General features: G+C 36.0%; 1 protein-coding gene and 1 non-coding gene across 20 annotated transcripts in view; both read right to left on the bottom strand.

Moving 5' to 3' along the window:
• The window catches only part of Nsd1 (nuclear receptor binding SET domain protein 1), a 138,027-nt gene that overhangs the window by 46,186 nt on the left and 81,137 nt on the right, over positions 1-10,704 (bottom strand). For all 19 annotated transcript variants that reach the window (XM_087194781.1, XM_087194777.1, XM_087194775.1 and 16 more), the window contains 2 exons: positions 10,397-10,506; positions 3,293-3,368 (listed from right to left, as the gene is read on the bottom strand). In XM_087194781.1, coding sequence (XP_087050907.1) covers positions 3,293-3,368; positions 10,397-10,506 — 186 coding nt within the window. The remainder of the gene's footprint in view (positions 1-3,292; positions 3,369-10,396; positions 10,507-10,704) is intronic.
• LOC147822935 (small nucleolar RNA SNORA2/SNORA34 family) lies at positions 1,289-1,425 on the bottom strand. The gene has a single exon (XR_015444928.1). It is a non-coding gene; the product is annotated as a small nucleolar RNA SNORA2/SNORA34 family (small nucleolar RNA).

The raw sequence follows: 10,704 nt of genomic DNA on the forward strand, positions 1-10,704 counted from the left end.
CTTTAAATAAAGGGATCTCGGTTATGATATGTTAACTTTATTATTATTATTGGGGTTTGTTTTATTTTGTTTTGCTTTTTTGAAGCAGGCTCTCACTATATAGTTCAGGCGCTGGCCTCAAACTGGTGGCAATCCTCCTGCCTTAGCCTTAGTGCTGGAATTACAAGCACACACCACCACGCCCCGCACGGCTGCTTTAAAACTCATTAAATTCTCCAGGTTTTCATGCAAAAAAAGAAGAGACCTATCCATCTACTACATAACTAGTTGAGGAAATAACCACATATAAGTTTTGCTTCACATATTAAATAGTAAATGTATAGATGATTAAAGCAATTTCATTTCACAAGACTTTAGATGGAAAGAAACTGTATATACTAGTCAGGAAAAGATATTAATCCCTAGATTACAAGATATGAGATAATAAATTATATGACTCTATGATTTGGGATTAAGTTGGAAAAATGTAAGATCTGGTTTATAGAGGAGCAGGGGGAAATTCCCCAATACATTTAGTGGCTTGGATTAGGATATTCATCCAGTGGTAGCATATCCTCAAATATCCAACAGTATAAAGTGAATATGTGACTTTGTTAAGTTCAGAAAAAGAAACTCTAGTCCAGTGGTTGTGAACCTGTGGCACACATGCTGAAGTGAGCTGCATGTATCATTGAAAGCTCTAAAATGTTTGCCATCACTGCTCTAGTCCCATCCTCAGTTCCTAGGGACACCAAGAGGAACCTAATGAGTTATTTCATAAAATATTCCACCATATTTTTGCTAGGTATCAATATGAATAGCAGACTTTTTTTCTGGTACCGGACAAACTCAGGACCTTGTGCTTGCAAGGCAGGCACCGGACGGAACCACTGAGCTAAATCCCCGGCACTTGAATAGCAGACTTTTGAAGACTGCTTGTTTCAGTGCTTTTTTTTAAGATGTAGTTTTAATATTTCTACATTTTAGCTGGGGATGTAGCTCAGTGGCACAGTGCCTGCCCGGTAACTGTAAGGTTCTGAGTTCAAGCCCTGGTACCAAAAACAAAACAAAACAAAAACAAAAAATATTTGTACATTTTAAAAATAAAATTTAAAACTATGAAATTTATTTTTTTTAATTTTTTGAGATTGGGTCTTGCTCTGTAAGGGCCAGTTTTGAACTCACTATGGAGCCCAGTCTGGCTCCAAACTTGCAGCAATCCTCCCATCTCAGTCTCCCAAGTGCTGTGATTGAAGGCCAGCACTACTACAGCTGGCTTAATATTATAATTTTTTTTTTTTTTTTAGTTAGCTGTTTCTTTCTAATAAATTGACTATTACATTTCTAAAGTTCTGAAATGGTCAACAGACAATACAGAGATATCTCTTCATACTACTGCTTGAAACCAACAGCTTCACAAAACTTCTGGCCTTGACTCAGGGCCAAATTTAGTGCTATTTTTTCTGTCAGATTAAAATAGAGATGCTAGGGCTGGGATTTAGCTCAGTGGAATCGCTGCCTGCTGCGCAAGCGCAAGGGCCCAAGTTCAATCCCTGGAACCAAAAAAAAACAAAAAAACAAAAAAACCCCAAATAAAACTGAGATGCTATTATCGAAGCTCCTGACAGTCTAAGACTTCTTTTTGTGTGTGTGTGGTACTGGGGATCAAACTCAGGACCTTGCGCTTGCCAGGCAGGCACGGTGCCACTGAACTAAATCCCCGGCCCAGTCTAAGACTTCTTAAGAGTTAAAATGACAACATAAGGGTCAGGGATTTAGCACAGTGGTTTCGCTGCCTGCTGCACAAGCGCAAGGACCCAAGTTCAAACGCTGGTACCAAAAAAAAAAAAAAGACAACATAAAGGCTCAAAAATATTTGTGTTACTTGGGATTGAACTCAAGGCCTTGTGCATGCTAGGCAAACACTACCAATGAGTTACATCCCCAACACATGAGATTAAAACACTCAAGATCTGAAACACTTAAGATGAAATGCATAAAGGATAAAGTTCATGTGGTTTAAAAAAAAATGACGTGATAGGTTTTACAAAAAGATATAAAAAAAGACCTGATATTATTTTAGAAGTACTTCATTTTATATTTTGGTACCAGAGATCGAACTCAGGACCTTGCACTTGCGAGGCAGGCGGCAGAACCACTGAGCTAAATCCCTGGCCCCAGAAGTAGTTTATTTTAAAAGCAAACTGACCAACCAATGGGATTATTATAATTGTCTGCATGATTATAATTAACATGTTGCTAGATCTGTTAGAAAATTTAATAATCATGGATCATAGTAAAAGATGTATGCATCTAAAACCATATGAAGTATAATCTAGTATCTTTGCTGGAAGATTGGATCTGGAAAAGTGTTCTTAAATCTGGAATATTTCAAGAATGATATAATCGATAAATACCATGGGCATAAAAATTATCAAAATGGTAGAAAGAGGTAGCATGGAGAAATTCTGGAATAGATAATAAGAGTATTATAGCAATGAATTTGGTCTGGACTTAGTTTCTCAATCTTCTTACTCTGTTCACCTTGTTTCTACTTTAAAACAGGGATAGTACAGATAATATTTTAACTCTTTGTGATGCTTTAGACGGATTAGAGGTAATACCCTTACCAAAAGCCCTGGTTGAGTAGACAATCTATGAATATCCTACATGTTATGGAATGAAGAACTATTCATCCTTCCTGAGGACACAACCAACATAATCAAGTAGAAGTTCCAGGAGATAGCTTCCAATTTCCTATGAAAGATTTCCAATTGCTTAAGGGAAAACCAAAATGAGATAGGTTCAATATATACTTTTCAATCATTCGGTAACTGGCCAACAGTTGCAGAGCTGATGAAAGAAACTAGGACAATCTGTGAAAGACTGACTTAAGTCATTTATGATTTCCCCCTCAAGTGAAGATTCTACATTTTCTACCCTATAAAAATAAAAATTTAAACCCAAGAAATCAATGATAGTCTGGAGGCTCAGACTAATAATGAAATTCAGGAGCTGATTTTTCTCTATTGTTCTAAGTATTTCGTTATTCAAATATAATTGTAACTTCATTTAACTTGTAACAGATGAAGCCAAAAAAGTGACTAAAGAATTTTCTAGTGTTGTGCATAGTTTTTAAGAAGCATATTTTTGGGGCGGGGATGTAGCTCAGTGATGCCAATGCCTGCCTAGCAAGCGCAAGGTTCTGAGTTGGATTACTGCCCACCCCACAAAAAGCATATTTTGGGAAAACAAGTCTCAAAATTTCAAACTTATTTCTGCTTTACATCTAATAGCTATCAAAAATACTCACTTCCACCAAATTCTTTCGAATGAGATCCAGCACATGATTCAGTAATGCCATTCTCCAAATGACCAGCTTCATAACACTATAAAAAATAAAAAAGCAACATGATTTACCAAGAGTAGAAAATAAACTTATACATTCAAATGTGAATTCTCTACTGCCAAGATGCCGAATTCCAGCCACTTTTAGAAATTCAAAGAACAGTACAATAACAGTAAAAATCTGAAGAGAAACTTCAAAGGGAACACTTTTTAAAAAAAGAAAGAAGGCTGGAGTTGTAATTCAGTGGCAGAGTACCTGCCTAGCAAATACCAGGTCCTGGGTTCAACTTTAGCAGTGCAAAACTTTTTTTAAAAGAACAGCTTATCCACAATTTCTATATATAAACCACATACAGATCATTCCTCTGGCCAAAGTGGGAAAAGAAGAGGAATATGGACCAAGAGACCCACCAAGTTCGGTTCTATTCCAACCTACACTGTATTTAAAATTCACCTTCCTAAAACTGTATTTCTAACCATTAGATTTGACAATGACTTATTTGCTTGAACAATGAATATTCAACAGCTCGGAAGCATAGAATAACCTTATAAAACTTAAGTGGTTTCAGATAAATCTAAAATAACATTAAAACTCAGAGTCAAGAACCTTCACATTTTATTTACCCACTAGTGTTTGTATAACTTAATTCTATTCCAAGAAAATATCCTCTGCTACAAGAATATTATTCTAACTATAAAAAGTTAGTGACTATAAAAGAGTAAAAAGCCAATAAACTAGATGCCATTCTTATAAGGTTTCCAAAGTTTCAGGGAAAAAAGATAAAAAGGAGCTATGAATTTTCAAATGCTCCTTAAAATATAGAAATAAATCATAAGAATATAACTTTCTTCATGTTTAGTGCATAACGAATTCTGATGAAGTAAAATAAAATGTAAGGGTAGGGCCGGGGATTTAGCTCAATGGTTCGGCTGCCTGCCTCACAAGCACAAGGTCCTGCGTTCGATCCCTGGTACCAAAAAAAAAAAAAGTAAGGATAAATACTAGGTGTATCCCGTTAAAGGAAGAAAAGACTCCTGGCAAAATAAAAAAAAATTTACATAATTTTAAAAACCCAGTATCTATTCAATTTAAATAACCAATTTATAGTTTATTGTTTTAACAGCCACAGCAATGGTGAAAAATAATTACAATATTCCTAAAACTACTCAGAATAATGCAGAAATATTCTCATTTCTAACCTCAACAATTTTATAAATTAAAATAGAAATAACAACATGCATTATTATACTACACAAATATGAATCCATCTGCTTTGCTCAGAATGAAACAACCACAAAACTGTGTCAGTGCTCTGCAGGATGTAAGATTTCAGCAATTTATTTGTTTAGTCTGATGTGGATATATATTAAGCCACATTCTATTCAACAGATAATTCTTCCCTTTTTTTTTTTTTTTTTTTTTTTTTTGGTACCGGGGATCAAACTCGGGACCTTGTGCTTATGAGGCAGGCGGCGGAACCACTGAGCTAAATCCCCGGCCCAATTCTTCCCTTTCTAACCTATCAATTAATTCATCTGCAGACACAGTAGCTGGACTGCACAGACATAATCTAGTTTAAACTGGAATGACATAATATGCCTCAGAGTAACCAGGATCTCAATGATGAAACTGACTAGGTCAGATGTCAGTATCAATTCCTAGAACAAACATGAAGCCACTTTTCTCTAGTCTGATGCTCACACCACTAACCCTGGTTTATTCTTGTTCTAATATCACATCTAATACCCATACCCACCCCAGAAAAGCTAAAATTCAATAATAACATACAATTAAAAAGAAATTAGACAGAGATGGGACAGAATTACCAGTGACTTTTTAAAAATTAGCCCTCTATATGGTAGGAAATTAACTTCAAAGCTCCATTTCAAAAATTCAAAATTGAGATGTGTGAAACCCAGAACTGTAAAAAAAAGGCAAAACAAAAAAACCTTTGTGTTCATGAAATAGGGAAAAATTTCTAGAACATAAAAATTATCAGTCATTAATGTAAATGAATCAATAAATTTAAATGTTTCTTCTTATAAAAATACACCACTAAGAAAATAAACAGGAATGCCTCAGGCTGGGGAAAAAATACTTATAATATGGTACATGTAGCTGGCAAAGCATGTGCACCTCATATACATAAAGCACTAATTTAAAAACAAAAGTCAACCAATCTGAGCGAGGTATTGCTCATAATCCTAGCACCTGGGAGGGTGAGGCGGGAGGCTACCAGCCTGGGCCACATAGTGAGTTCAAGGCCAGCCTGAACTACGCAGAAAGATTCTTTACTCAAAAGACAGACCAAAAAACCCACAAAAAAGGAATGGTCAAACCAAAGACCCCAAAACACCCTGTACACTTCAGTGGTTACTTCACAAAGATCTAGGAATGGCCAGTTGACAGATATTGAGACTCAACATCACCACTCATAATCATTAGAAAAATAAAAACCATAACGAAATATTAATACTTAGGGGACAAATAAAGAACGACAATTGGGGCTGGGGATTTAGCTCACTGGTACCATGCCTGCCTCACAACCACAAGGTCCAGAGTTTGATCCCCAGTAAGGGGTGGGGTGGGGGGAACTACACTTCTTACACATATGTAACAACTCCCCAGAATGAATGTAATCATTATATATAGTAAACATGTACTAATAACAAGAAAAAGAAATGTTAATACTCATCAGAATGTCTAAATTTAAAATGACAACAAATGGGCGGTTTACACTGTTGGTGGGAATATGAATTAGTACCACAACTACAGAAATATGGAGGTTCTTCAAAAAGCTAACACTTGGGCCAGGGATTTAGCTCAGTGGTTTCACCGCCTGCTGCGCAAGTGCAAGAACCCGAGTTCAATCCCCATGTACCAAAAACAAAACAAAACAAAACAAAAAGCTAAGACTGGCCCATTGTATCACTACCTGGTATACTCAAAGGAATTATAGTCAGCATACTATGAGGACACCTGTATACTTATGTTTATGTGGCACAATTCATAAACCCAAGATATAGAAATATGGAATCAGCCTAGATATCTATCAACAGATAAATAGATACAGAAAATGTGGTGGATATGTACATACACACAAACACACACACGGAGGGGTATTATTCAGCCATTAAATAGAATAAAATGGTATCATTTGCAGGAAAACGGACCTGGAGAGCCTCATGTTAAACACAATAAGCCAATCTCTCAAAGTATTGTATGGTTTCCTTAATGTGTGAACTCTATTAAAAAAAAAAAAAGCACAGAAGTGGAAGGGAGATTATAGACCCGAGGGAATAAGGGCAGGGGAGATGAGAGTGTAAGGGAGGGTCATAGAAGGATGGAAATGATCAAAATGTTATGTGCATATATTAAAATACAGTAAAATCTAGTATTTTGCAAAAGTAATAGATGCTAATAAAAAAATAAAAAGGCTAGAGGTAAGTGGTCACAGTTAAGTTTAAAAAAAATGACAAGTCAAATGTTAGTAAAGAACAACTCAATCTCTGACACAAGTAGAGTGTAAAGTATTGCAGCCAATTCAGAGAACCGTTTAATGGTTTCTTTAAAACTTAAACATGCATAAGCCAGCAATGCTTCCCTTATATATTTACAACAAGAGAAATACGTATGCCCACAAAAAGACTTAAAAAAAAACAAACCAGTCTTATCATTAATAGCCTATACGTGAAAGAGACTCCAATATGCAACAGCAGGGAGAAGAGAATAGCAAATTGTGATATAATAATGCAATCATATGTATTACTCAGGAATTAAAGGGATATCACTGCAGATGTATTTCAAAAAGATGTTAAGGCTGGGCACGGTGGCGCATGCCTGTAATCCCAACACTTGGGAGGCTGAGGCTGGAGGATCGTTAGGAGTTGGAGGCCAGCTACACTGGGCTACACAGTGAGTTCAAGACCAGGTTTTTTGTTTGTTTTTTATGTGCCGGGGATTGAACTCGGATCCCTGCGCTTATGAGGCAGGTAGCAGAACCACTGAGCTAAATCCCTGAACAAGGCTAGGTTTTGAAGTATAGGGAAACCTGGTCTCAAAAAACCCGCGGGGGGGGGGGGGGGGGGCCGCGGGCGCCACGGGGGCGGGATTTACAGGTACACACCTGTAATCCCAGCACTCTGGGAGGCTGAGACAGGAGGATCTCAAATTCTAGGCAGCTTGGACAATTTAGTGAGAACCTGTCTCAAAATTTAAAAATGAGGCTGGGGATTTAGCTCAGTGGCACCACACCTTCCTCATAAGCGCAAGGTCCTGAGTTTGGTCCCTGGTAGCAAAAAAAAAAAAGTTTACAAAGGGCCATAGGTGTAACTCAGTGCACAGGGTCAACCCCCAGAACAGGAAATGGGGATAAGGGAAGCTGCACATGACACACAGATGGAAAACCATACACATTTTATTCAGGTAAATGATATCTCAATTTTTAAAAAGCTCACAGGTCCAAGATACAGTTGCCTAAAAATTTAAATTAAATATAAAGTATATGAAGCTTTTTATCCTCTTAAAAAATATTAACCCCCATCAGGGATTTAGCTCAGTGGTTCCACCGCCTGTCTCAAAACCACAAGTTCCCAAGTTCAATCCACAGTACCAAAAAAAAAAAAAAAAAAACTGGCCAGGGATTTAGCTCAGTGGTTTTACCACCTGCTGCGCAATCGCAAGGACCCGAGTTTGATCCCCGGTACCAAAAAAAAAAAAAAAAAAAAAAAAAAAATTAACCCACAAACCTGACAAGTCATATTTTAGATTAGAAAGCATTTGACAGAACAAAGATATTCAAATACACAGGATTTTTACATTAATAGTCATAAAACCACTAAAGATTCATCTTATTCCTTCAGTTCCTTCACTTATATTGGCTCAAATTCTTCCTTTCTTTGAATGTCATTGCTTCATCTGCAAAAATAATACAACAGTCTCTTAGATTCACCTTGTACACCACTACCAAATTAATGAGGTTCTGGCTCAAAATAAAAAATAATACAAATTGGGCTGAGGATATATCTCAGTGAGAAAGGTCTGGGTCCAGTCTTCAGTAACCACTCCTCCAAAAAAAGGCCATAAAACAACAACCAAAACCAAGCGTTCTTTAAAATAGGATTATAGGATTGAATTTTCTAGAGCCAAAAGTACAAGTCAAAAAACTCTTATGTATGATTTGATTTACAAATTACACCCTTTTTTTCTTTAAAGAAAGTTCTTATTAGGAAATTTGCATTCTACTCTTGAATTCCTTACATTTACCCCACATTACTCTTCATGCATGAAGGGAGTAGAAAACTTTCTAAGAATCAATATCTAGCCTTTAACCACTGTACAATTTTCTAATTCTATCTACTGTTAAATTATGCTTTCTTGATACAAAAACAAAGTTCTGCATTCTTAAAAATTTAAAACTCAAATATTTCTGCTGGGATTATAACAAAGCTAGGTCTTTGAGGTGTTATGTAGACAACGTAATAGGGTAAAAGTAGACTAACAGTTTAAGAGACAAGTTACACAGGAGTTAGGTAAATGGTTTTGAGCACAGAAAAAAATTATCACAAACACAAATTTTGTTCAATCTTGAAAGTTTTTAAAATTTTTTCACCTATAAAGAAAACCTGAAGCAGGTTCATACACATGACCATTCAACTGCAAGTCTTTCAATACGGGATCTCTCAGATTGATCATGTGCACTTCCTGACACTGTAATTTCTAATGTACAGTAGTCCCCCTTTATATATAAGCAAAACATTCCCAGACCTTCAAAGAATGCTTGAAAGCATGGATAGTGCTGAATGGTATATGTCATGTTTTTCCCTATACATATATATCTGTGATAAGGTTTAATTTATAAATTAGGCACAGTTACAAACTAACAATAAAAAGAACACTTATACTGTAATAAACGTTGTGAATGTGGTTTCTCTCTCTCTCTCTCTCAAAATATCTTATTGTACTATACTCACCAAAATTAATCTTTCTTTCCATGTTTTATGCCCTGGTGCCTCCTTTGCACTTTTATCAATGTAAATTCGACTGGCCATCTTCCAGAACAGCCTGGTTTCATCACAATTGAAAACTTGCTTTGGATGGTGTACTTCCTCCTTAACTTCAACTCTAATAGAAATCTGGCAGCAGTTTCTTCATCAGCAGATACAGACTCTTCAGGAATTTTTAGATTATTCAGTTCAAACCTATTCTTGAATCTGTGTAACCATCCTTTACTTGCAGTAAATGGCTTGACTTGGTGCCACTTGTTTCAGGGGATCTCTTGCTGAAGTATTCAAAGAGGCTCAATGCTTTTTCATGCAACACTTTGCCGTCAACTGTTTTCTGTTCGCTTCTTTTACCCATAAATTTAATGCTTTTCCATCTTACCTAAGCACCTATCATGCTCTGTGGCCATAACTTCTATAGTTTGAGGTGTTGACAACAAAACTAGCATGAATTTCTATTTTCTTCTTCATAATTTCAAGGATAGAAGATTTGGTCTTACTGCATAGCTCAGCAACTTTAGCATATGATTTTTTTCATTTTGTATTAAGAAATTTTCAGTTTTTGGCTCAAAGGAAGCACTTTGCAGCTTCTCTTTGGCAAACCCAAGTTTCCAGCATCATTATTCTTGTGCTTTGGGGCCATTATTAAGTAAAATAAGGGTTACTTGAAAACAAGCACTACCATACCATGAAGTTGATCTGATATCTGATAACCTACATAGCTAAGTGACAATAAACAAGTTGATAGCATATACAACGTGGATATACTGGACAAAGAGATGATTCACATCCAGAGTGGGACAAGGGGTAAATGATGTAAGATTTCATCACACTACTCCGAAATTCATACAACTTAAAACTTATAAATTGTTTATTTCTGCAATTTTCCACTTAATATACTCATGCTGTAGTTGTCCACAGTTACGTGAAACTGCGGAAAGTGAATCAGAATAAGGGAGGACTACTGTATACATATATCAATGTTACAAATATCACTAAAAAAGTTACTTTTAAAATTCAACTTCCTGGGTTTAACTCTATTTTAGAATTGACAAAAATAACATACCTTTTTAGAATAGCCAATGTCCCCCTTCTTAGGCATAAATCCGGGGTCTAAATCATTGGATTCAAGAAGTTTCTTTGTTGGTTTTCTTTGACGTTTACTTTCATAATTTCCTGAAATGCACACATCTTTTCATTAGGTGATTTAGAAACTGGGTACAAAGTAATTTTGAACACTCTGACACAGCAACTTACAAGACTGTTTGGATTTTTCTCATCATCTAATGGAAAGGGACAAGATGAGGATTTAGTTTTAAAATATTACTTAAAATAAAACTACTAAATAGATTTCAAGACAAAATCTACTGAGGA

The sequence above is a fragment of the Heterocephalus glaber genome, unplaced genomic scaffold (assembly GCF_053883595.1).
Source record: "Heterocephalus glaber isolate CG9 unplaced genomic scaffold, H.glaber_assembly_v1.0 deba00001606, whole genome shotgun sequence".
Lineage (NCBI taxonomy): Eukaryota > Metazoa > Chordata > Mammalia > Rodentia > Bathyergidae > Heterocephalus > Heterocephalus glaber.